The sequence below is a fragment of the Xylocopa sonorina genome, chromosome 13, assembly GCF_050948175.1.
Source record: "Xylocopa sonorina isolate GNS202 chromosome 13, iyXylSono1_principal, whole genome shotgun sequence".
NCBI lineage: Eukaryota > Metazoa > Arthropoda > Insecta > Hymenoptera > Apidae > Xylocopa > Xylocopa sonorina.
The window spans coordinates 2,826,685-2,852,641 of NC_135205.1; the positions used below are offsets into that span (position 1 = coordinate 2,826,685).

At 29.0% G+C, this 25,957-nt stretch overlaps 6 protein-coding genes across 7 annotated transcripts; 2 read left to right on the top strand and 4 right to left on the bottom strand.

Moving 5' to 3' along the window:
- Window positions 1-111: 111 nt before the first annotated feature.
- On the bottom strand, window positions 112-4,034 carry Gtpbp1 (GTP-binding protein 1). Its single transcript, XM_076906190.1, has 11 exons — window positions 3,872-4,034; window positions 3,079-3,429; window positions 2,893-3,004; window positions 2,625-2,805; window positions 2,366-2,544; window positions 2,119-2,271; window positions 1,730-1,979; window positions 1,401-1,549; window positions 1,006-1,320; window positions 499-776; window positions 112-418 (listed from the first exon to the last, which is right to left on the bottom strand). The coding sequence occupies exons 2-11, from the start codon at window positions 3,178-3,180 to the stop codon at window positions 233-235; spliced, it is 1,905 nt and encodes a 634-aa protein (XP_076762305.1). The 5' UTR covers window positions 3,181-3,429; window positions 3,872-4,034; the 3' UTR covers window positions 112-232.
- Window positions 4,035-4,516: 482 nt separating this feature from the next.
- On the top strand, window positions 4,517-11,628 carry L(3)76bdm (trafficking protein particle complex subunit 8 homolog l(3)76BDm). 2 transcript variants are annotated; one of them, XM_076906709.1, is made up of 11 exons: window positions 4,517-4,951; window positions 5,374-5,815; window positions 5,894-6,139; window positions 6,393-6,890; window positions 6,975-7,494; window positions 7,568-7,753; window positions 8,068-8,808; window positions 8,878-9,040; window positions 9,114-10,188; window positions 10,740-11,025; window positions 11,243-11,628. In XM_076906709.1, the coding sequence occupies exons 1-10, from the start codon at window positions 4,795-4,797 to the stop codon at window positions 11,005-11,007; spliced, it is 4,296 nt and encodes a 1,431-aa protein (XP_076762824.1). In that variant the 5' UTR covers window positions 4,517-4,794; the 3' UTR covers window positions 11,008-11,025; window positions 11,243-11,628. The 2 variants fall into 2 exon arrangements, with proteins under 2 accessions (XP_076762824.1, XP_076762823.1); XM_076906708.1 differs by lacking the exon at window positions 11,243-11,628 and having other exon boundaries at window positions 10,740-11,084.
- A 965-nt stretch (window positions 11,629-12,593) lies between these two features.
- Window positions 12,594-13,609, bottom strand: LOC143430246 (dynein axonemal light chain 4). The gene is made up of 2 exons (XM_076906324.1): window positions 13,425-13,609; window positions 12,594-13,046 (listed from the first exon to the last, which is right to left on the bottom strand). Exons 1-2 carry the CDS (start codon window positions 13,482-13,484, stop codon window positions 12,798-12,800), a joined length of 309 nt encoding a protein of 102 aa, XP_076762439.1. The 5' UTR covers window positions 13,485-13,609; the 3' UTR covers window positions 12,594-12,797.
- Window positions 13,610-14,354: 745 nt separating this feature from the next.
- LOC143430126 (uncharacterized) lies at window positions 14,355-19,593 on the bottom strand. The gene is made up of 15 exons (XM_076906125.1): window positions 19,549-19,593; window positions 18,818-19,455; window positions 18,542-18,654; window positions 16,734-18,471; window positions 16,541-16,668; window positions 16,088-16,177; window positions 15,906-16,007; window positions 15,678-15,835; window positions 15,478-15,598; window positions 15,392-15,415; window positions 15,117-15,323; window positions 15,014-15,039; window positions 14,816-14,890; window positions 14,641-14,729; window positions 14,355-14,564 (listed from the first exon to the last, which is right to left on the bottom strand). The coding sequence occupies exons 1-15, from the start codon at window positions 19,564-19,566 to the stop codon at window positions 14,435-14,437; spliced, it is 3,657 nt and encodes a 1,218-aa protein (XP_076762240.1). The 5' UTR covers window positions 19,567-19,593; the 3' UTR covers window positions 14,355-14,434.
- Window positions 19,594-20,300: 707 nt separating this feature from the next.
- LOC143430191 (putative cytosolic Fe-S cluster assembly factor AGAP009023) lies at window positions 20,301-23,252 on the top strand. Its single transcript, XM_076906225.1, has 8 exons — window positions 20,301-20,341; window positions 20,553-20,632; window positions 20,721-20,816; window positions 20,894-21,049; window positions 21,146-21,416; window positions 21,638-21,886; window positions 21,959-22,336; window positions 22,798-23,252. The coding sequence occupies exons 2-8, from the start codon at window positions 20,567-20,569 to the stop codon at window positions 23,037-23,039; spliced, it is 1,458 nt and encodes a 485-aa protein (XP_076762340.1). The 5' UTR covers window positions 20,301-20,341; window positions 20,553-20,566; the 3' UTR covers window positions 23,040-23,252.
- Window positions 23,253-23,867: 615 nt separating this feature from the next.
- Window positions 23,868-25,781, bottom strand: Josd (Josephin domain containing). Its single transcript, XM_076906226.1, has 4 exons — window positions 25,364-25,781; window positions 25,056-25,270; window positions 24,721-24,901; window positions 23,868-24,638 (listed from the first exon to the last, which is right to left on the bottom strand). Exons 1-4 carry the CDS (start codon window positions 25,415-25,417, stop codon window positions 24,384-24,386), a joined length of 705 nt encoding a protein of 234 aa, XP_076762341.1. The 5' UTR covers window positions 25,418-25,781; the 3' UTR covers window positions 23,868-24,383.
- Window positions 25,782-25,957: the final 176 nt, after the last annotated feature.

Consider the following 25,957-nt stretch of genomic DNA (forward strand, 5'->3'; position numbering starts at 1 on the left):
TTAAAATAATACATGTTGCGAACAGTGTATTTTACAATTCTCGAAAATTAATTAAAAGATCTTTGCACATATTTTTTGTTTCTAACGTGATATATTAAAAAGAACTAATAATTATTTTTTAATAAAAAATTTTTATTATATTAATTTTCGAGCGTTGTAAAACAATCTGTACATATGGAGTGCGTATATATGTATGTACACGTTCAAGAGTTTTCTGTACATAACACATAGTTTATAATTTCGTCGGAGGATTTTGTTCTGATAAAGGTTGAATAATACTGTTTCCAGTATTATGCGATCGTCCTCCTCTCCGTCCTCTACCTTTTTTATTTTGACTTTTGTTAGGTTTTTGAAGCAAATTCTCTTGTTTTGATGTTTGTCCTTCAAATGAAGAATTCATTTCGGTTGCATCTAATGGCTAATATAAAAATTTATATTTATCGTTATGTCAAATTCCTATATCTTTATGTAAAGATAATTATCACTTTTATTACATACTTGTATTCCAGATGAGGAGCTTTGTCGATTTTGAGATGCTTTATTTGGTTTATTGGATCTACATGTTTGTGTAATTGTAGTACTAGAATATGGAATAAGTTTGACAACATTACCCACTGCTTTGGTACGTCCTTCTCTAAATACCATTCTTTGTCCTGGTTTTATATATTCAGGATGTTTTATAAATCTAAAGCGTACCAATGCTTTATCTCCTGTCCTTAAACAATCTTGTGACATAGAAATTATAGATGCTGTCTGTCTTATGCTTCCACAATGTACTGGAAATGATTTTAAAGCTTTAAATATAGAAAATATGATCAATTATACAGGGTAGATAAAAAGTCACTTTCTACTTTAAAAATGTTATTTTCTTAAAATAGTTTGATATATCTTTTCAAAATACCAGCGGTCACTGAAATTTGTCAATTGATGGAGGATTAAAACAGCAAGTGACTTTCTCTTTCAATCAACTTTACAAACTAATATTTAAAGAAAAAAGAAAATTACCCATTGCTTGATAACAAGAACTTATTGTTGTAGGATGATGTAGTACAAGAATTTCCCCCTCAAATTCCCAACAAGCCTGTGGATTTAATGCTGGTGCGACCATTACCATACCTTTTCTAATTTGTGATCTTTTAATTTTCTTCAGTGCAAAACTAGCAGTTTGACCACCTCTAACTTCACGAACAGGCATTCTCTTCCTGTGTATACTTTTTACTGCAATTGGAATAAAACGACCTAGAGGATCTGGTCCTAATAATAAGGTATCATTTAATTTTATAACACCTTTCAGTGTTGTACCAGAAACTACAGTACCAACTCCCTAAAAATTATACAAAAATATAGATTAAAACAATTTTCAATTTGGAAACATAAATATTTAATAGATAATGAAATACTTGCAGGTACAGAGTATGTGTCATCGATTTGAAACTCTGCTGGTTCATCCTCATGACTTGTCATTCTTGCAGTTAATAAGTTTAAAAACATTTTAAGAAGATTTAAGTTTTCTCCTGTTACATTTGATACTTGAAAAATAGGGCATAACCTGAATAAATAAATAAATAAATAAATAAATAAATAAATAAATAAATATATATATATATATATATATATATATATATATATATATATATATATATATATATATATATATATATATATGTATATAAATTATATTAGAACAATAGAGTTAATCACTTAATAACATTCAAAGATAGAAACTAACCGTTCTGATACAAAATTGGTAGCACTAACAACTACATCATCCGGCGTTTTCACAGTAACAGGTACTTTCCTGCAACCTGGGGACTTCAAGATCCTTATTAATAATCTTAAATTCTCTTGCAATATGTTCGGTGGGCACATATCAATTTTTGTGACCACAACAAATACTGGAACCGACAGAGCCAAAGCTAAGCCTAAATGTTCTTTTGTCATTCCAACAATACCAGCGTTTGCACCGACCATTAACATACCTAAACCACCATATAGATATATTATTTTTTTTATAATTAATTATTATTATGTAATTGATTATTATAAAATCCAAATAGTGAAATAACTGTATGTATACACATAAATACGTTTTTAATTAAAATTAATAAATAATTTTACCAAAGTCAGGAGCATGGCCTGTCATCCCAAAAACAGTTGTCTTTAAATATCTTTCATGTCCAGCAAGATCAATGAATGTAATAACTTTAGAAGACTTCTCACATATTTTAACCCAATCTAAAGATCCATGTTCAGGCTTATTTACTACGTTACCTAAATGCCAAATATGTTGCATATATATCAAGATGTAAAATATGAATACATAATATTTAATATTCAATAATACCAGTCTATTTCGTTTTCATACCAACACTATCGAATCCAAGAATATCATTTCCAACTGAGCTAGTACGTCCTGTTTCAGCTTCATGTTTGTGACGAAACAACTTTTGTCGTGCCAAACCTCGACCGTTATCAAGTTCTCCATGTGTTAATACACCTAAAAGTGTTGATTTTCCTGCATCAACATTTCCAACAACAGCAACTCTATAATTAAAATGCATTTACTTAATATCTTTTAATAATACACAATGTATTTATTTAAAAACTATATGCAAAATAACTACCTGATTTCTAAGAAATCCTGTCTATCTAAACGCAATCGTACTAGATATTGTCCTATAAGGCCTTGATCTACTTTGCTCTGACGTAAAAGTACGCAGTCTGCTTCTAATGTTGCAGCAAGAGACTGTAAAGTGGCAACAGATGCCTCGTACTCATCTTCTTTTAAACCATCTTCTGAACCATCTAAAATGAAACAAGTCGTTTTGACACCCATTACTAGATCTAACGTGTTAATAAAAAGTATGTGTATTATATGAATGAATTACGAACCTTCACCAATGCCAATGTCAAAAATTGTTTCACTGCCACCATCTTGAATCCTCTCTTTTAAACGTCTAAGTAACAATTCATACTGATCTTCAGATGGACTAACCAAAATACTCTGAAATTAATTACAATGTATCGATTAATATTATAAGTTCGTATATTATTAAAATAGAAGATTACGGAATATACCTTTCCTCTGATGCTAGAATAATCTGTATTAGAAGTAGATGCATGATCCTTTTCATGCAATTGTTTTATGTTTGGTATTATGATAGACTCATTTCCTGCCATGTTCTTACTTTATATTATGTACTTCAATTACTTTTATTTACTGATATGGTATAATCATTTATATAAGAAAAATTTAAGCTATTTAACAACACATTCGGATCATAAACATCTTCCAATATTTGAATCCAAATGTTCTTTTATGAATCTTTAGTATTGGTACATACATACTATTGTACAAATATTAAATATTTGCTCGAAGTGTTAATATACATTAAAATATTCGATATAAAATTATCTGCAATGTCATAACTGAAATGTCATAAAGAAAAGATATTTCTAAATTACATTTTTCACATAAAATTTAACATACTTATAATTTGTATATGTAAGCAGAACTATCAAGTATTTTAATCTGTTTCAGAAAGTCTGTTACCCACGTATGATACGTACAAATGTATTTATATCCAGAAAAGGTTTTGAATATGAGTATTCGCATTGACAAGTAACATTCAAATCGAACCCAAAAACGAACTCTATATTTTTACCACAAAAACATGTATTCGCATTCACAGTGAAATCTATTTAAATCCTGATTTACGATACGAACAAGAGTATGTTTACTTTTAAAGAAATACGTTTCTAGCATACTGTAAACTAAATTGTTATATATACCGTGGGTGAAAGTAAACTATGTGTACAACAATATGCAAGCTGATAGTTCGTTTACATAAGATTAACCATAACAATATACCTGTCAGAGTATGCTTGTATCGTGCACTATTTCTTTGCGTAATTACAGTGTAAACTTAACTTGACTGAAAACACTGACGTGCCTTGCGAAAACTTGTCAACGATTGCGCGATCTCATTTCGTCCAAGATGATCCAAAGCAATTACTGTGTCAGTGCATGTGCATGTATACGCGGAATACGTGCATGCAACAATCGAGAGATTGCAAACCAATGCTTATCGATAGTTGCAATAAAATGATACTCTCGACGCTTGTTTCGAGATCGATACATTCGCCTGTGTTAACTTTTAATTCATAAAATTAACAAACGCCTCCGTTACATTTACACATAAATGTATTATAAAATCCACCAAAAACTCTTACCTTTCTTGATACCAATGCAAATTTACACCTTCAATAAATTTGTATTTCTAATGATTTAAATAAGTTCGTTGAATTAATATAAACAATAAGCTTTTTATATGCAAACGCAGTAAATTTTAACGAACTTGGATAAATATTACCTTTTCGTTAATAAATATGATGGACTTTTTATATAGCTCGTATTTTTGAATGTGACTCTCTGTAGAGACTCTGAGTATATAAATAAGGGGTCATGTAGCCTCTACTTCAAATATCTGCCATCTGTAGGATTAAGTTTGGAAAAAGTAATGCACAGAATTTCCGTCTACGAACACTTCCGGCTGATACTATGATACTTATATGTCATCTCCATATTTTTACCCTTCACGGATAAATATTCACGGAACAGCTGTTCGTTAGAGATGTTTATTATGACTTCGGGATTTGTTGAGAGTTTGGCTTTTGTCAACAACTTCTAATTGTAGGACAATAATGTAGCGCCAAAAATGATTAGCATTCGGTGTAATTATACTCATTAGTAACACGTAACCTTGATTACCTGTAGAATTTTTAGCAATTATCATGGCTCAATGTAAGTTAACCCCTAGAGAGTTTATAAGTAACGCTTTCTCTCCGCAAATCGCTGCGGTATGTTCAACCATAGCCGATGCCGTGTGTCAAAAGAATAATTTGTCATTCGTTGAACTTCTGCAACCGTTTTGTAAATTAAATACTGAAGGTAAAGGTTTCGTCCACACACACAACTCTTTTTATGTATTAAGGCAATGTACTATGCACTGTTGATTTACACGATATCGACATTAAAGTAATAATAATAGAGTCAGTTAAAAAAAACCAAAAATTTCATATAACAATAAACAAAAGATAGCTGCTTAGTTGTTTTATTGGTTTAGATATAAGAATCTTTGTTACATTCAATCAACATTTCAGTGATTATGATATAAAGATAATTTTCACGATAAATATTTTGTAAAAGACTAAGGAAATATACCAAATGTGTTTCGTATCAATATAAGCATACCAATAAATTTTTACTTTTCATTCTCACTGTTTGAATTTGAATTATATTATAACGTGCATTATGTATACCATGCGAAATGTCAGCTAATTTATATAAATGTATATTTATTATTTTAATAGGTCATTTTAAAGATCCTCAAGGAAATACTATAAGCGTTAAGAATCTTCGCCTTTTTATACAAGATGTTAATGCACAACCACCAGAACCCAGTATCGCGAGAAAAATGTTAAATGAAGCAGTTAGTTCTTCCATGTGCGAACATACAACCACCGTTCAAATTGGAACAACAGAGCTTGATATACCAGTATCGGTTCCTTGGTTTGAAGCATGGAGAGAAATGTTCTTGAGTGTTCAGTTCCCATCGGATCACGAGTTCACCAAACATTTTCTTGCTTGTATGATAGTAATTTCCACAGCGGAGGATAATCCGCTGGAGAAAATACAAACTATGGGTGCACAGTTACATCAAAACATACCTGGAAAATTGCCAAAATGGTTTAATAACAATACGCTTAGATATTATATCTTAGTACATGATACTTTACAGGATGATAGGAACAAGTATTTATTTTTATTTTTCTGTCGTTTTACATACAAAATTTTGTTTATATGAAAATGAATTGATTATAATCTTTATAGGGCTGAAAAAGTTTTTACCGAAATGAAAAATATTTATGGTGCTAATAATTGTTTCTTGTTACAAATGAATTCAAGACCACCAGGTCAAGTGGATGACAATACTCATTTACCAGATCCTTGGAGTCAATTTTTAATAAAACATTCAGAAGTGTCAGGTGGTAGTGAACAAAATAGTTCTCCGCGGACACCTGCCGACACCAGTGGTGTTTCTTCAATGCCAAATGAACTTACTACAGATACTGATAAGTATGTTGCATTTTAACATGGATTTTAAGAGGGAAGCCATACTTACGAAAACATGTGTCAACTGTGTTCTATGGTTCCTACCTTCATCTTTATTCTCAGTGCTAAGTTAATTTTATTTTTTTAAACGTGATGGACAAAAATTGTTTAAATATATGTAATTCGTTTATAGGAACATAACTAATATGTGTTTTCATGTGCTCTCCCTTTTAAAGTTTTGTGAAATATATAAGTAAATGTGAGTTTCGCATTTTAGAACAAGTCAGGCTGGAACACCAGTAGCTCCACAAAATTCTATACTGGTTTCTCCAGATCTGAATGATACTATTAGCATTTCTTCTGAGATATCAGAATCAACAAATACACATTTAGAGGTTGGACAAGAAGCTGTATCTGTAACAATACATCCTTTAAGTCCAACAGCTGACAAGTCGCAGTGCTCTGTGTTATATGGAAAAGGACAAATGATCAGTGATGCTCCAATAAATGTAAATGTTTGGGCACATTCTCCTAATTATGTAGCGACACAACATGGTGCTAAATTATCTACGCAAGATCTTGAAAGACTGCGAGCGTTGATAACAGAATTCTGTTTAAAAAGTTTATTACCATATGTGGAAAAACAAATTGGTTTGCTGAACGATGTAATTTCAAATAAAAAAGGTGTTAGTAGATCGCTTTTTAGCGCTACAAGGCGATGGTTTGGAACAAATAAACCTGGTATACCAGGACCTACTCCATCAAATGCTGTAATGTATGTTTATTAATGTTTATATATTATTTGATCGTATAACAGCAATTTGCATAGCAATAAAGTTCCAGCTTGTTTGGGTTTCAGTTATACAACAGAATCTCCAGAATTGCAGTTGCGTCGCTTAGGTGACTTATGTTTCATGTTTGGTCATTATTCACTTGCCTATCAGACATATCACAGTGCAAAGAGAGATTTTGCGGCAGATCAAGCTTGGCTTTATTATGCGGGTGCTCTCGAAATGGCTGCTTTAAGCGCGTTCATGCAGGGTGAAACTAATAGAAAAACTATTGAATACATGGATGATGCAATATTAACTTATTCAACCAGTTGTAAAATGCCTCAGTTTGCAACAAGAGCAACGTTACTCAGTGCAGAATGCTTGAAAGGTAGAGGTTTATACGGAGACGCTGCTAAACAATTAATTCGCATGACTAGTGAGGATTCCGATTTGCGTTCTGCACTCTTGCTAGAACAAGCTGCTTATTGTTTTATTGGGCCAAAAATGATGCGCAAGTATGCGTTTCATGCTGTTCTTGCCGGTCATCGGTTTTCAAAAGCTGGCCAAAGGAAACATTCGTTACGTTGTTATCAACAAGCCTACCAGGTATTCTTAGTTTCTTTTTAGTAAAACCATTAATACCAATTCATATTTCTACGCTTAGATATTCGTTATTTAGGTATACAGTGGAAGAGGTTGGTCATTAGCTGAAGATCATATACATTTTACAATTGGCAGACAAGCTGCATCATTAAAACAAGTCACCGAAGCAGTTAAAGCATTTGAGAAGTTATTAAATGTTTATAGTAAACAACCAGCTACTCAACAAGCTGCATTTTTACGTGAATTTTTACATATCCATAATGTAGGTACATGCAGTATTGTTGACCCTTTGAGCATTAAAGTTTTCAAAACTATAATGTTGAATATGACCCAATGATATTACTATCGTTTATAATGATACTTCATTGCTTTGAAAAATTTTCACTGTCGCAGTTATGTTTTAAAAAAAGCGAAACAAAGTAACATGGTTTATAGGAAAGTCATTATAACAGCACTTAGTTTCAAATTGAGGTCTGCAGAAATCCATTACAGTGGCACTTCATGTTCAAAGGGTTAATCGTGTACAGTTTTTGTATACATATGTACCAAATCCTACATACTAATTATGCATTGTAGGTACTGTTACAGGAAGGTTTATCAAATCAGCAAGAACTTCCTATTTTGCCGTTACCGCTAATAGATAGTAATAATATCAAAGTATTGTACGGTCCTATAGCTAAATCACACGAAGATAATATTCCTGCAAGTAATGTTTCATTTGATGTTGAAGAATGCGACGATGTAAGATGGTCGAAAATGGAAGAAATGTTATTAACAGAAGCTCAGGGATCACCACCTATGATATTCAAACCTACGATTGCGTTATATTCTGCAACAAGTAACAATAGTGTGAAACCAAATGCAGTACTAAACGAACCAGTGCATTTTTGTGTTGAATTATACAATCCGTTACATATACCGCTGCCACTGTCCAACGTGTCTTTGTTATGGTCATTTACTTCCGGGAATGAACAAATTACAAACGAAGTGAGATCATCAAAGAATTTGAAACCAGTAGAAACGCAAGTAATTGAAAAAATTATTTTGCAACCAGCTTCTAAACAAAATGTTATATTATGCCTTGTACCAAAAGAAGTAGGAGAGTTAAAGATATTAGGTTTAAGTTACGATTTATCTAATCCAACGCACGTAATAGATCCACCAGTCGTTAATCCAACAATGGCTATTAGTGGAAAAAGGTTATTTGAAATTAGAGGGCCTAAGTTAAAAAATGTTAAAGAAAAACCTGGTACAAATATGTATGGTGTAGATTATAGATTAGAAATGAATATCATTGAAAAGGCCCCCTTCATGCAGGTATATTTATTTAATATTTATATATTTAATTCTTATGCGTAATGTAGTTTACCAAAGGTTTACTTTTAGATTTTCTTTAGCAAATTGCCTTCGGAAATGTTATGCGGTGAAATTAAGAAAATAGACATTACATTGAAGAATGTAGGTAATTCACCACTGTCGAAAATTTACGTAGCATCGACGGATACTAAACTTTTTTCATTAGGTGATGATCACACAAATATGCAGGAAGGTAAATACGACTTCTATATATTCTATATTAATTGAAAATTATATTATTATTATTATTTTATTTATGATTTTAGAGCAAACGACAAAAAAAAGTAACAGACTTATAATGAAGATTCCATTATCATTTAATAATGATATATTAAATATTGGAGAGATGTATACAAGACCATTTTGGATTCAAGCGCCTCATGATAAAGGAATCAATCGCTTAGATTTGCTTTTCTACTATGAAAATACTGATTCGAAAAGTGTGATAAAACATCGACTTTGTAGGCACACTTGGCATTTTAATGTTTTGGATTCTATACAAATTAGTACTTCTGCTTCGAGAAGTGTATTATTTAAAGATGTTTCACCTACATTAAACTTAATAGTGTGCATTAAGAATGCAAATCAAATTCACGATCCAATTACGAATGAAATACTTTTATCTAAAGTGTTGCTTCAAAGTGATGTTTGGTCTATATTTAGCTCCTCTGTTTTATCAACAAATATTAAAATACAACCTCAAGAAATGTTTCATTTAATGCTCAAGTTAAGGAAAAAAGACGGAGGTGGATCAAAATTCTCTGATGTATCTCTAACTAAGGAAAACGATTCTATCGAATCAGACATGAATTATCCGTATATCAGTTTTATAGAAAGGAAAGATATTCCATCATTAGATGTCAATGAAAATGTAGCTGACGTACAACAATCGCAGCGGTTACCGCAAAAAATGGAACAAAAGACTTTGTCTGCCACTATGATACTAAATTCAACTTTAATTCTCAGTTGGCGGGCGAAGATAACTGAAAATGGAATTATTATGAGGCAAACAGTTGGTCAACATCATCTGGATATTGAATCGTTGAATACAATCTATAAATATCCCAAAGAAGTTCAAGTTGAATCAAACGAGTATGCTGGACGTTTGAAGATTTTTGGGCCAGATAGAAACGTACCCGATTCTTTAACTATGACTAATAAAGAGGAAGCCTCGGAAACAGAATTTTTGAAGAATATAATTTCTTTTTCTCTAAGTCACGATAGACAGATTACACATAATTTTAAACGAAGTCGATTATGTTTTGTTCCCGTAATTATGCACATACAGAATCATTTAGAATCACAAATTGATATCAAAGTCAATACAATAGGCACCAGCAGGTAAAAAATATATTTTAAAAACAATTTGTTTAAAATAGTAGTTCAATACAAAGTGACTTTACAATCGTAATATAATGGGACAAACGATATCTTGTAAAAAAAAATCGAAAATAGTGTTCCGTCTTTACCTTATTATATCACGATTGTAAAGATATCGTGCGGTATAATTAAGTATAATTTTCATTTATCACTTAAAGCTTAAAATCATACAGAGGATCATTAACATCTAAACACTTTCTCCTTATCGATATAAAGTCTTTGCTATATTTTTAATTTCTAAAGAAGGTCTTAAATATCTTTATATATTCTTTAAACAATTATATAAACTATCTGTTGAGACTTGAAAGAAGCTGCATGAATTTCTTTCGAATTATGTATTAACTTCTAATAGAAGGTGAACGCGTTGGACACATGTGACTTCTGTATGCACTAGTAAGGCAATGAAGAAATGTACGCACAATAAGGATTAATTTAAATTTATGAAGCATTCAAGTTTCAAACGTGAAATTTTTATTGATCGTAATATTACAAAATGTACTATTTCTTTTCAGTGAAAGTTATATTCCAAATATAAAAACGCAATTGTATTCCCCTCAAGCATCTGCATACTACAGATATGCTTGTCACTCAGCGATTTGTTCTCATATAAAACCGCTAACAAGGAGTACTGTAAAATTACAAGCTGTACTTCCAGCCCCTGGAACGTATGATCTAGCGGCGCGTGTAGAAGTTTCTGTAAGAGTTGTAAATACTAGAGAATTCATCTTGCAGAAATGGAAAATGGAAAGCATATGTATTATTAACGGTGATAGTAAATAATTAAAACGAACTATGGAGGTATTATTATTACTGTAATTACTACTACTATTAAATAGCATAACAAAATTTTATTCATACTTTGAAATCCTTTCTGTGTATTATGTAAATATGTAATGTTCACCAAATTATTGCTATGGAATCGTTGTAAAAATGTGATATGTATTACTTAATATTTATCTCATTTTAAGTAAAGTTACATGTTTTGTTTTTTAAATAGAGTAACTGTTTGTTCCAGCATGCATTATAATAACTGTTCGAAATGGAATAGTTATCTGTGAAAAGAATTTTGTAAATTACATTATAAATTATAAATTAATACATTAAATACGTCTTACATAAAAATTGTGCTTCGTTGTGTTACCTTACGTAAATATTACGTGAATATTGAAACTAACCGAAAGATTGTCATATTTTTTGGAACAGCATTTCATATCTTTTAAATCAAAATAAAGAAAGAAAACGTGTATAGACGTGTAGTCACGGAATGCTGTGAAAGGTAAATAATTATGAATAATCGATACATTTCTTACAACTAAAATTGTCGTCCTTATATTAGAATGTATAGCAACATATATTAATATGTTTATAAAATTATAGTGTAATTAAATACAAAAATAAATGTTTAGAAAAATAATTAGACCATGAATTTCATTATATAGTACATGGATTGACAAAAATGTCTTCATTTTTTGTTATAATATAACGTTTATATGGCAACATATAAGAAAATATGGAAATAAATCCATGAATGCACGTGGAATCTGAAAATTGACATTGTGAGTTTTTTGAAAGCAATTGCAAAAACATTTAATATATATTTATTGAATTGAATGTACTGTATTTATCATACGATACATTATATTTTACGAATATTGCATTTTTACTATATAGATAGTATAAAATGTAAATCTAAAAAAATATATGTATTGTAATTTACATGAATGGTACAACATACAAATTTTGAACAGAATGTTTCAATGAAAGAAACTGGAAGTGAAACTTCTCAATAATGAAATAATAAAAATACTGGACATATAGAAAATAATTCTTGACTAATGTAAGGTTTATATTTCAATTCCTGTAAAAAACAGAAAAAATTTTTTATTCAATTGAATCAAATTGCACAAAATTTGCATATTTTTATGTCCCAGATAACATTAATAATAGTTAAAACAAAATAGATATTGAAAGTTTTATAACATATATTTTATATTTTACGTAATATTACATGATTGCACAAAATATTTTTATACAAATAAGGTTACATAGAAACACATATATACATATAACAATAGTGATATTTTTCACATAACATTGTACACATTAAGTTAGATTTAAATTTTATATAATAATATCACGATAAGATTTAAATATTAATTCGTCAATATATAAGTATTTTTTCATTTAAATAACACTAAGAAGCAACAACTAAATACTGTTGTTAATTGAAAAAAATATATCATACAATTTTTTAAATAAGTATTTCAATATAACATATTTTTTGTTGTGCAGAACTATATGTTTCATTTGTATAAAAATTACAAATTACTTTTTATAAATTTCTACTTTCTTCTATTGTGTGTAGTTTTTCCATGCTACAATTTAGTACTTGTCTTTTATTAAAATATACAAAATATTAATTCATAAATATGCCCATTTGTAGTGATTTAGGAAAGTCTATTTATATATAGCAGAAATCTTTTTGTATAAAACTACGTTTTCTCCAAAAGCCATATATATAATATATAGTTTGTACATCTGTTCATATTTCAAATTATATATAAATTTTACTATGCTGATTTCCATATGCATATCGCTAAATTTCCAGCGCAATACATGTATAACAGATGTTTAAGTTGATAAGTAATTTCAAATCCATAGCCTTCACCTACGACTGTGTGCCAAGAGGCTCCGAATTTTTTATCCATTGTCTCTTTGATCATTCGAGAAACACTTTCATAATTATCCGCGTATTTTTCTGCCGCGGTGACGCACAATTCCATCGCTTCTTGTTTCATTTCATCTGTCATATCGCATTTCTAAAATAAGCATAATATATAGACAGTTTATTAAAAAAATGTACAAGATTTCTGTAATATATATTAATTCTTTAAACTAATGTAATATATGTATATATCAATCTATGTAACAGATATGTAAACATTATATTTTCGATAATTTGTAAAGAGATCTTAGTAATTCCTCTTATTCAAATAAATTTTGCTAATATACACATATATAGCAATATACTTTACAATATTTAAATTACTGTATAGTAAAAAGAATATGTAATAAAAATTATAAATATTATTTTTCGTATACTGACGTCTTCTATTGATCAAACGTTGGTAAAAGAAACTGAAATTTATTTTCAATGTATTTCATAATATAGTATGTGTAAATTACGTTCTACTTACTCTACAAAGAGGATACGTATGCAATATTTTAACAACATCGTCTTTCTTGACTTCAGTCATTTCTAAAATTATAACTTTTTATAAAAATAGCGTATCAGGTACTATTCTTCTGGTATAGCAATGAAGATATTGCCATCTTACAGGCGCACCGCTACCCTTAAACTACCACCCTCTACACCCTTATATCTCAGTGGTTCTCAAATAAGACTAAACTCAGGAAACAAATATTATTAAACATTAATATTCGAGGTTCTACTATTTGAGTACTCCAATACTCTATAAGGTTTAACAATAAATAATTAAGATTTTTCTTTTTTTTATCCTTACTTCATTATTAACAAAAAACACTGACGAACAGAGTGGATTCAGCGATCAAACTCCGGTTATAGTATTGGGTATTCGTCATCGACGAACCATTGGATTCGATCGAACAAGTAATCATTGAAACAAATGCGTTAAATGACTTGTGACTCGTAATTTGAGTAATAAATAATTCGTCTTATTTGTTCTAACTGTGTCCATCACTGATTTGTCTGTTCTAGTCCGCCGATGAATGCTTGACACTACTTCTGCAGTTTGATCACTGTATCTATTCTGAGGTTAATCAGGAGTTTCCGTTAATAATACATTAATAAAACTGACACTAACATATTCGCAAAAGAAGAAGTTGATTAAAATTACTGCTTTAAATTTTTAATAGACATTTAATAAACATTATTAAAAATTTTTTATTTATTCATAATCTTTAAAGTACACTTTTTTACATTGCATTCCTTTTCACATATACCTGTCTTAACATATTTTTTAAAACAAAAAACAAAAATTATTTTTTCTCTAAAAACTAAACAAAAGAAAGTACATTCAGATCTGTCTTATTTAGGAACATAACTATAAAGAGCTAAACAAAAAAAGTACATTCAGATCTGTCTTATTTATAAATATAACTAAACATAAACATCACATTAGTCATAACTGTAAGACATGTATATGTACAGATAAAACATAATATTTTACATTTTAAGAGAGGCCTCGGTTACCATAGAGAAGTTGTCACTTAAAATATCTTTTTCTGGAAAATCTTGATAATATGTATATACCGTATAGCGGTGTTTCCCAGCTGTAGGCTGATTATTCCTAGGTCTAAATAAATATATTGTTACAACAATAATAAATGTAAGACTAAAAAATTAATATCAACACTGAATGTGCAAATTACCTTTGTTCAGGACTGATATGATGAGTTTTTCTCCTCTTCAGTTTTGGGAGTGTCACTTCTGTAGCATCCAGATTCATGCTAGGTTCATGCTGTGATGTTAATGTAAATCATGCACTTAATAGTTTTATAAAACACCTTTTAACTTATATGGCGTGTGCTTATTTTATTTGAAAACAAGTAAATGTCGCAAAACTAGTAGATCATACGGAAACAAGTTTATATCGTACGATATTAAGGAAACCGCATCGTGCTAATATTTATTTCATCTTGAAATAAGTTTAAAAAATCCTGTAGAAATTACGTTTATATTTTTAAGTGAAAATTGTATTTTTTTTATTATATATTCTTATATCTGACACTAAAATGTTTTTACAACACTAGTAACTAATTTGTATGTACCTTCCGTATAAATCAGTATTGAGATATTAAATTTTTTAATTATGATATGTGGTCGGTATTGACGTTTTCTTGTATACATTGAGCGGTTATTGCTTCATGCGTTTTTAAATTTATTATAAGATAAAATAAATGTCGACATGACATGAAATAGTTTTCCATATTATCTATACATTTTGTGATATTTACATGTCCAAATAAAACAGACACACTGCATATTATTAATGAATCTCTTACCAAATTTTCAGTATTCATCGATCGCGTATTTCGTTTATCGGTTAAGTGCACTAAGGAGTTACATGATACCGGAGCGATGATATTAGCCTCATGTTTCTATCAAAATGAAAAAATTAACGAGTTAAAGAATCACAAATATTACCTACATAGTAACACTCAGTTAAAGTATTTGTTACGATAAGATATCTTTTCCATCGCTGGAACTGTTTAAATCTACCTGTATAGTCCCTCTAGTTTGTATTGTAAATTGTTTGGTATTGTTATTTTCTTTTATTTCATAATTGGTTGTAACCTTCTTATCCAATACTTTTGGTGAAGTCATATTCTGCAATTATAAAATTAAAAGTCTTTTTCATAAAGTCACATTTATTATATATATTATGCTAGTTAGTAACGATAAATACTTTTGATTTATTCGAATTACTCTGGTTATTCTTATCTTTTCTTTGTTGTTTTGCCTGTTTACTTTTATCATGATTGTCATGCGAAGAAGATACTAGAGAATCTTGAAAATTGCCAGGCTGATACACCATATCGTTTTCCACACATGAAATACGTTCGCCTAAAAAACAAACTCAAGAATAATTCAGGCATATACTTGTCATTTCTATAGATAGAAGAGAATTTCTTACCTGTCCAATAACTTAATGGTGGTATTATTCTTCTACCTTTGGAACTGACACCAACACTTATAGCATCTCCCGACATTGTATTATTTAATTTTTCTTCTGTATCTATAGAATTAATAATAGCAGTTTAGGCACAAGCAATTTGTTATTAAAAATGCCATCATTTATGTTATACATTAACTTACCACTTTGCAGTGATTGCCATGTTCTACAAAATTGTTCTATTCGGCTAGGACAACCATAACGACAAAGCTTCAACAATTTCTTAGGTATGTCTTCGTGAAAAATATAACACACAATTAATAAATAAAGTATAATTGTAATATGTAATATTTTAATTAATCCTTTCGTTATGGCAAAATTGTATGTTCAAAGCCCTAAATATGAATCATTTATCTAAATAATCTATGAGGAATTGCAAAATTGTAGCCAGTGTTGGAACCGGCAGGTCATCGCATAAATACTAAATACAGTAATGCCGATTTTAGTTTAACTAAATTCGGTTTCGGTTTCAGATAGTTTCCTCTTCAGAAATTAACTCGAACAGAGCGGCGTGGAATTTACAAATTGTTGCATGGATACTAAATATATTGAATATCAATAGCGAAAGGATTAAGTGTCATACTTTAATCACTAACCATGTTTCACATTCATGTCGCCGACTAGTTCATAAAATTCGTGTTCAACTGTTTCGATCAATGTTGGTGATATTCGACGAAGTACTATACCCGTTTCAAATCTTTTTTGCATAATCTGGCCAAGCTCGCTATAAAAATATAATACAGTTTATACTAAATTAATAATAAACAGATACGCATTTTATATATTTACTTTAACAATGTTCCTTGAAAGATTAAATGTAATCCTTGTTTAGATAAAACTTTTGGTGTCCAAGAAGATAATGACTTAGGTTTAAATGTAGCTTCGGAATCATTTCTTTCTGAAACTTCTAGAGCATTCATTGGTGAGTTTTTCGAATTAGTAGAATTGACATTAATTGACTGAACTTCTGCGTTTCCTTCAGAATGTTTATCCTTATAAAATACAGAATTTGAGTTCATTTTATTAATAACATCAGATTTTATAGGAGACCTTTTACGCATCAAGTTTTCATTTCTAATTCCATCATCTAAGTCTTTAATGATCTCATTTCCATTCTCAACTAGATCTACTTCTTTATTTTGTAAGAAATGTTGGGAATGTCTAGTAGTAGTTCCTCTATCAAAAGTGATTGTATTAATTATAGAAGGTTTAGCAGAATGTTCTTCAGACTGTTGATCATATGGATGATTTTGATCTTGTTCTCTAATATTTATATCTTGCTTTTCATTAGTAACATCAATAGAAGTATTTATATTTATCATATTACTCTCAGCTCTTTTAGCCACAGGAAGCATATATTCATCATTTTTTATTACACTGCACACATGTGTAGGAGATTTATGAATAATTGTTGTGCTTTTCTGTACGAAATGATCCTGCATTTCATGCATATTTCTATCAATTATAAAGTTATTCGATTTGTCCAATTTCCCTCTTTTTGTGGTATTGGATTCGATGTGTTTATCGATTTTATTTTTAGTAACTAAATTCATATAATTTTTTTCTTTTATATGATCTTTCTTATCTTCTATAATGCTAACGCTAGAATCATAATTTTGATTCATTTGTTCTTCTCTTACTTTACGTTTATGAGGTTTTAGTACAATTTTCCTTTTCTGCATTACTTGTTCTATCGATATCTTAGGAATTCCTGTATAAGTTTCACTTTCACCATCAGAATTACTATTTTTATTTTCCTTATTCATTTCTGCAAACATCCTTTTCCTTTGTAGCAAATTATGATCTGTAACTTTATTATCTCTGGAATTTTTCAATGATATTTCTTCTGACTTTGCATACTCTGAAGAATCATTAATCGTTTTACTCTTTCGTTTTTGTAACACATGCTTATTTTGTTTCAATCTTAAATCTTCAATATTAGGTACATTTTCTTTAATCAATTCATCGGAGAAAACATCATTTAAACGATCAAAAATCTGGGTAATTTTTGTAGTGTACTCTTGTGAATGAATGTTACCTGTTGCGTTATTTACAATGATGTTCAGTTTGTCGATTAACATGTTTGCTTTAGATCTAATACAGGAACAATTTCCACATGACTTGTGTAACTTATAATTTTCTTTATCATTGCTGTATTGACTCATGAAACATTCATTGTTCACATCACATGCACATGTTTGTGTGAATGAATCAGTTTTTTTATAATTGTCCAAACTAGAATTTTGCTTGGCTTTTGTTTGCAAGATATAGGTATATTCAGAATTAAGTGGTATTTCACATGCACTTGACTTTTTATGACAATTCCTGTCTAATGCTTCAGGTGAAGGACTGTTTGTGTCAAATGTGATATCGCTTCTTAAATCGTTATCACTGTCTGTAACAAAAGTAGGCCAACGAAAATTTTTGCTACACCCTTCTTCAACAAATTTCTTCCAGATTTGATGTACGTTTTGCCAGTCATCAGGAAATCCATTGTAAAATTTGTCTTTAACATATTGTGGCAATGCTAAAATGTATTAAATAAACTTAAATATATATAGATATGCAAAATATAGTTAAATATAAAATATTCTTACCATATTCATCATCAACAATATTTCCTTGCAAGTGATACAGATGTTTACAAATAGATTCAATGTTAGTAAACGTCAATCTCTTTCTTATAGGTTTGCTTCGAGCAATTTTTCCACTAAAATAAATAATAAGTGAGCATCAAAATACTAGAATGATTACAATTCTATAATTATGTACTGGCAAAAGATGTTAAAGCAAAAATGCTAATTTTTAGTCAACACATTGACTTAGTAACTTTCACCAATATATAGGAATTCTATATTGTGTATATATCTTACCATTCTAATGTTCCTTTAATAATCAGTTGGCCTTGTTCATTTAACATGACTTTCCATTTTGTAAAAGTTGTACCATTTCTATTTTGAAAATTATCAAGAGAATTTTGTGGATAATTAGAAGTACTAATATATTTCCCATTGGTATTAGGAAACTTGTAAGTTTGTTTCCCCTTGGGTGATTCAATACTAACGTCAGAAATAATGCATGCATCTTGTGGAAAAGATTTTGTAACATTATCTGTTACCATGTTCTTTAATTTCTTAGAATTGTGAAAGTGATTACTACATTTAGGTGGTGGCATCATAAGACAATCATTTTGAGAGTCACTTCTTGTATTAAATTTTTTCATGCTAGATGTAGCTATTGTTATATGATCACCATTGATCCTATTTTGTTTTGACATAATATTCTTCAGATTATTGCCTGATAAAATTTCACTGTCGATTCTGGAGGTTTCTGAAAAAGAATCCTTGCTATCGAAATCAAACGTTTCTGAATTAACGTTAGAAGCGATAGGAGATATAGCTAATGATCTGGATTTATTTTGGCTTCTATTTTTTTTCCTAAGCGAAGCTAGTTTTAAAGATCTTTCCAATCTCTTATATCGTTCTTCTGCTTGTACATCAGCAAAATTTACCTATCCAAATACATAGATAAATTTTAAGTTAGAGGAACAAAGAAAGAAAAAGTACAAAAATTATTGTTAATAAGATACTCAAGATATAATTACCTCAGTTATATGTTCCATTTGAAGCTACTATTTAAGTAAACTTAGTAGCTAAATAATTTGTTGACAATGCGAATATATATGTAGTATTTAATGTTAATAGTTGATTATCTTTTGTATCCTTAAAATTTACTTCTATTACTTATTTGTTGTTCTTGAATTTACCTTTCAAATTTTGAGATGTTAAATCTATCCATATATCTAATTTCTCAATTTCATTGTTAGATTTGTACTAACTCTTGTTAGCGTCCGTTTAAGACATCCTGCACGAATTTGAACGTTATGTGTAACCGATTTGAAAGTGGTTCTCAAATAAATTTATGGTGAATACGTATATATATACGTCCTCTTAATTCTAGTGAACTTGGGTACGATATGTAACAATAACCCAGCTCAGATTAGCAGCTGTTCAATAGAAAGTTATGCTTTCTAGTAATATCATTTTTCATTAGTCTTTTTTATTAATACCAGACGAGAATTTTATGTTAGAATTCAAGGTTCAAGTTCAATTTCAATCTTTATTGTTCTACGACATTTGATAAAAATCACATAATTTATTCAGGAATTAAGTATGTCACTAGAGTAAGAGTTGGGATCCCATAAAACCTTTGATCGTAACTTGTTTTATTTATAAATCAAGAAAAACCGAATGTCAGAACTAATCTAACCTAACCTGAGGAAATGCAATATTTGTTTAATCATCGTTGTAATATCTTAAAAAGTTGAATAAAGAATACTTAACATTGTTACAACATAGTTATTATACAAGTAATTCTATTACGGTACTATTGATACTGTAAGTAACATATTGAATCTTTGAAATCACTGATTAATATTGCACAGAATATGCTATAAATTTATAATTTAATTTAATCATGACTCTTAGAAATTCAATTTACTTTTTTTTAATTTACTCTATTTAAATAAAAACGACTATTTTATATTGTAGTAAAACATATAGAGAATTTAAATACTAATAAAAATAATGATTTATTTTGTTTGAATAGTTATTTTGGATAAAATGACATCGAGATTTAGTGGAGCATTACAAATTACAAATTTAGACGATTTTATTACACCTTCTCAGGTAATTCTTATCATTTTTCTTTTGTATACAGATAATTTTTTATTATAAAATTTTACAATTCATCATGCGTCCCTATATTTCATTACAGGAATGTATTAAGCCTATAGAGATTAAGGCATCAAAAAATAAAATTGGTTCGAAAATAAAAATTGAAGAAGATGGAACACCTGTAGCATTAAATGAGGTGAATTGTTAATTACATGTATTTGTATAAGTTTTGTTACAAGTTATTTTACGGCTTAATTGTTATACATTCATTAGGCTGGGCAATTTGAAAAATTACAAAAAGTTGAAATCACACTTGCCGATTGTTTAGCTTGTAGTGGTTGCATTACATCTGCAGAGAGTGTGTTAGTTACACAACAAAGCCAGGAAGAACTAATGCGAGTGTTCAAAGAGAAGGTGTCTCAGTCTCAGGTAACAATTAGGATAACATGTTTTTATATTACATGTAGAAAAAAAGTTGCATATGGAAAAACATGTATATTTTATATATATATACATTTTCTATAGAATGAAGATGGTACATGTTCGTTGTTCATAATAGTGAGTATTTCCGTACAAGCAGTATTATCTATAGCGGAACGTTATAGTCTTAATCCAGAACAGGCACTAAATAAACTTGCTGGATATTTTTACCAATTGGGTGCAGATATAGTTTTAGATATGACTGTAGCTGATGATTTTGCTCTTTTGGAATCAGCTAAAGAATTTGTTGAACGTTACAAAATAGCTAAAGGGGGCATAAAGAATCAGTTACCTATGTTATCTTCTTCTTGTCCAGGTAATTGGTGCAGTATAATTTAATAGTGCTTCAATTTTTTATGTTATAGGCATATAAGAGGGAAGAAAGATCTAAAGGAAATATAATTAATGAATATGATGTTTTTTTTAAATTAATTTTTAAATTAATCTTTTTTTAAATAATTTCCTGTATGCTTATGAATTCATACGAAAATCAAATATTATTTATGAACCTTGACTAGTATTTATTTTTTATTATAGGTTGGGTTTGCTATGCTGAAAAAACACATGGCAATTTTATACTTCCATATATAAGTGTTACAAAGTCCCCTCAACAAATTATGGGATCATTAGTTAAATATCACTTAGCTGAAACTATGGGTCTCTCACCCGAGCAAATCTATCATGTAACACTTATGCCTTGTTATGATAAAAAATTGGAAGCATCTAGAGAAGACTTTTATAACAGTGACAAAAAATCCAAAGATGTAGATTGTGTTATAACTCCAAGTATGTATTTAAAATTTCAGGCTTATTACATAGCTATGTTATGTTTACATAAATTATACGTATCTTTTATAGTTGAACTAGAACAAATATTCAATGAGTATAATGTGGTAATAAATGAAATAAATGAAATGGAAGTTAAAAAATCTTTTATATCACAAATTGAAAATTTGAAAAGCAAATTATATGGACATAGTGGCTCGGGATCTGGTGGTTATGCAGAATTTATTCTTCGTTATGCTGCAAAACATTTATTTGATGAAACAGATATAGCGGTTGAATTTAAAAGCTTAAGAAATCCTGACTTTCAAGAGGCAGTTTTCCAAAAAGATGGTCAGGCACTTTTAACATTCGCAATTGTTAATGGGTTTAGAAATATACAAAATCTTGTGCAAAAATTGAAACGAGGAAAATGTCCATATGATTATGTGGAAGTTATGGCCTGCCCCTGTGGTAAGTTTCTAACAATTGAGGGGTTGGATCAGGGATTGGGTCAGAGGTTCAGTTACTACTACTTTGGAAAAAATTAAGAACAAAGTTTAATGTGATCTATGGCTGTTATTGTCAAATATTAAGTGCAGACAGTTTTACTTTTTAATACAAAATTTATCAATTTTCATTCTATCAATTTAAGATACTTTGAAATAATGTTTAATGATCTATCTGTTTCTTACTATTCAAGCAAAGGTAAAATGTCCTATGTATTATACTCTTAAATATCCAAAACAGTTAGTTAAAGAAATTAAATTAAAGACTACAAAATATTACTTCACGCATTGTACCTTTGAGTTAATAGCAGTACTAAGAATTACAAAATAAGTAGAAAGATTAACTCTCATCTTTACTTAATTGATCCTTCAATTGCTATAACAGAAATAATATATTTTAATTGTAAAATTTAATTTGATTACTAGGTTGTCTTAATGGAGGAGCACAAATTAGACCATTAAATAATATTCAACCCCGTGAACTAGCAATGAAGTTGGACTCTTTATATCGTGAACTTCCACAAAGTAATCCTGAAGAAAATCCAGTAGTGCAGACATTGTACAAAAATTGGTTAGGAGGAGAGTATACAGATAAAGCTTTAGCCTATTTCCATACAGAGTACCATGAAATAAAGAAAATAGATACAGCTTTAGCCATAAAATGGTAATTATACAAAATTGTATAGGCTAGAAATTTTGTACATAATTTTTATTGTTAATATATATATATTTGAAACATATTGTTATTATTTAAAGAAGTGTAAAATTAACTTTTTGATTAAAAACATAAAAAATAAATTCTATAAACATAGAAATTTGATAATTACAGTTTACATAATTACTTAATGATACATAGGTACGTTCAACTTTAAGTAATATGAAAGGATATGTATGTATAAAGATCTTACATAATAATAAATTAACGTTTATTATTTAAACAACAAATTTATTAGATATAACTATTTCACAAAACTTGAACATATAGATTTAACAAACAAAACATATTTCTCTTTATAAAATAATAATCTTATAATTAAGTTTATTAAGTATAATGCTGAAATGTACAGTAAATATAAAAACTTACATTGATTGTACCGATTACATTCTATCATATTTATATTGCAATTTGTTGAAAGTACAAAAGATTGTCTTTTATAGTTGTTCACATTAGTTAATTGAATAACCTAGTATGACTAGTGACAAATATTAAGAAGGCTTTTAATAAAATTTTTCACAAAAAGATATTAGTTTATGTATCTTTTTTTAATGGTGCAATAGAGTATTTTATACATACCTTTCTATTTTCTATTGTATATGTATGTGTGTTTATTTAATAGAGTAATAATTTTATTTTCATCGCTAAATACTAATCCAAGGAAACACTTTGTGAGACAATGTCTTAACTTAGAAGGCAATATATTTTAAGTAATACTGATCAAATAATTTTAATAACTATAAACAGTTTAGAATATGTACATTGCAAATATCAAAATTAATATCATGAAATATTGGTTTTAAAATGCAAGTTATTATAGATAAAACATTTATAAAATAAAAATAACAATATATATTATTATGTTAAATTAACAGATTTAAAATTTGTTTAAAATTCTAATTTATAATATCAACATAACGATTGTATTAAAAATTTATACAGACATTAATAGTGTATTATGCATTCAAAATTGAGCTGCTATTTACTATTTTAACATGCTACAATCTTCTACTTTTATGAGTACACAATAAAAATTCAAGATCATAAATATTCAATCGAACAATTGTGTATACAATATATTGACATAAATAGAATAAAAATAATTATATTCTATTCTTTTGCACGGGGAAGTTTGTTTTTATGCAACATTTATGAATTTTAATTTTTTACTTTGTTTTTTCAATTCCCTAAACTTGGAACTTTTCTATCGATGAACTATTGTCACTTTAATTTTATAATTTATTTTGGCCTGAAGCATTGAATACACTTAGCTTAAATAAATTAGAAAAACTTTTAATTACCTAGAATTTTTGTTATCTAACGATTTTTCATTTTCATTCATTTCTGTTGACTCTTCTTTTTTGAAATTCATTTCTGTGTAGCCATCTTCAATATAAGTGATGGTATCATGATCCGAATTTATTCCCTCATTATTTGAATATGTATTTATCAACCATCCTTGATTACTATCTATTTCTCTTGACACAACCAGAAATAATTCCTTTTCCTTACTATCTATCTGGTCCTTTAGATACACAAGTAAATCATTTTCCTGGTAACACATTGTTAGTAAAAATTTAATACAATCATTGAGATTTGTTTCGTACAATTCAATAAATAACAAATTAACTGACCTTTCCAATAAGTTGTGGAGAATCAAGTTTTGAATCGAGATTATAAAATGCGCCATGAATTTTCTTCAGTGCAATCCAGTGCCTCCTTTTTAAGGGCAGTAATACGAATCCTAATTTATATTCTGTTGGTACATTTAATATAAAACCCTCAATGTTATCTAAACATAGACATTTGGGATCTCTGAAAATGTTTCATATGCAATATTTACCTAGCCTTTTGTGTTAATATATTGTAAATAGGAGATATGAATTAATGTATTTCGCATACAATAGTATATCATTCACAATATATTAATGTATTACTGCTTATATCACTTGTACTAATTGATAAAAACCTGCGTTTATCAAACCAAACTGCTTCACGTCCTCTTCGTTGCAACGCTGCCATAATAACATTAATATCATAATTACCAAGTCCTAACAATGATTTATGTGGATTAATCCATACATCTGGACTTAAGCTATAACAAATTTGATCTAATTCTTGTTTACTAAATCCTCTTTCTTGAAATAAATTATTTAATGCGTGTAGTGCGCAGAGCTCCTTTACCTATGGTAGTAACAATTATACATATAAATTTATGCATATAAATTACTATCTTTTCATACATTTTTTATTAAAAATATAAAATTTGATAAATACTTGTCTTTCATGGTATATAGATCCAGTCATATCAACTGATGTATTTGCAACCATTTTATCTACATAATTTTTGTTATATATTATTCCATTAATCAATCATTTGAATTGTTTATAAAAAGATTTATCATGTGTAAAATACAGCAAATTTCACTTTGGTTTACTAGTCATTGATAACCTCTAACATCTAATAACGAAACGAACAGGCTCTGTTATTTATTCAAAGCTAGTGGAAAACAATATCAAATAGCAAACAATTGCTGTCAACCTCAGTAAGCAACAAATACTGTCACTTGTGAACGTATAATCCAATGTTACGATAAATCAAATTTTATTTTCAATAGATATCAGTGTAGTAATATACCCCTCGTTTACATTTCATTCATAACTATATATCAGATACCTTGATTACATTTTTTTCTATTGGCGAACGTGGATATTCAATAGTAATACATAGTCCGATATAAAAAAATAATTTGAACCTACTATTCTTATTTGAACTAGAAACTCCGATACGTTGATTGGATATTCTTCAGTCAATGATATTTCACTGGTACTACAAATTGTAAATATATTTGCTATGCGAGATTTGTATTT

Excerpts from the sequence above, each read along its gene's own strand:
- Gtpbp1 (XM_076906190.1), bottom strand. The coding sequence starts at position 3,180 with ATGGCAGGAAATGAGTCTATCATAATACCAAACATAAAACAATTGCAT. Across the intron at positions 3,005-3,078 it reads ATTCTAGCATCAGAGGAAAG|AGTATTTTGGTTAGTCCATC; the intron begins GTATATTCCGTA and ends AATTAATTTCAG. Across the intron at positions 1,550-1,729 it reads ACCAATTTTGTATCAGAACG|GTTATGCCCTATTTTTCAAG; the intron begins GTTAGTTTCTAT and ends TTATTTATTCAG.
- LOC143430246 (XM_076906324.1), bottom strand. The coding sequence starts at position 13,484 with ATGACTGAAGTCAAGAAAGACGATGTTGTTAAAATATTGCATACGTAT. Across the intron at positions 13,047-13,424 it reads ATACGTATCCTCTTTGTAGA|AAATGCGATATGACAGATGA; the intron begins GTAAGTAGAACG and ends TGCTTATTTTAG.
- LOC143430126 (XM_076906125.1), bottom strand. Across the intron at positions 18,655-18,817 it reads ATTAAAGGAACATTAGAATG|TGGAAAAATTGCTCGAAGCA; the intron begins GTAAGATATATA and ends TATTTATTTTAG. Across the intron at positions 15,324-15,391 it reads TATTTGTGATTCTTTAACTC|TGCACTTAACCGATAAACGA; the intron begins GTTAATTTTTTC and ends GTAACTCCTTAG.
- LOC143430191 (XM_076906225.1), top strand. The coding sequence starts at position 20,567 with ATGACATCGAGATTTAGTGGAGCATTACAAATTACAAATTTAGACGAT. Across the intron at positions 21,417-21,637 it reads GTTATCTTCTTCTTGTCCAG|GTTGGGTTTGCTATGCTGAA; the intron begins GTAATTGGTGCA and ends TTTTTATTATAG. Across the intron at positions 22,337-22,797 it reads AGTTATGGCCTGCCCCTGTG|GTTGTCTTAATGGAGGAGCA; the intron begins GTAAGTTTCTAA and ends TTTGATTACTAG.
- Josd (XM_076906226.1), bottom strand. The coding sequence starts at position 25,417 with ATGGTTGCAAATACATCAGTTGATATGACTGGATCTATATACCATGAA. Across the intron at positions 25,271-25,363 it reads CTATATACCATGAAAGACAA|GTAAAGGAGCTCTGCGCACT; the intron begins GTATTTATCAAA and ends TTACTACCATAG. Across the intron at positions 24,639-24,720 it reads CTCCACAACTTATTGGAAAG|GAAAATGATTTACTTGTGTA; the intron begins GTCAGTTAATTT and ends ATGTGTTACCAG.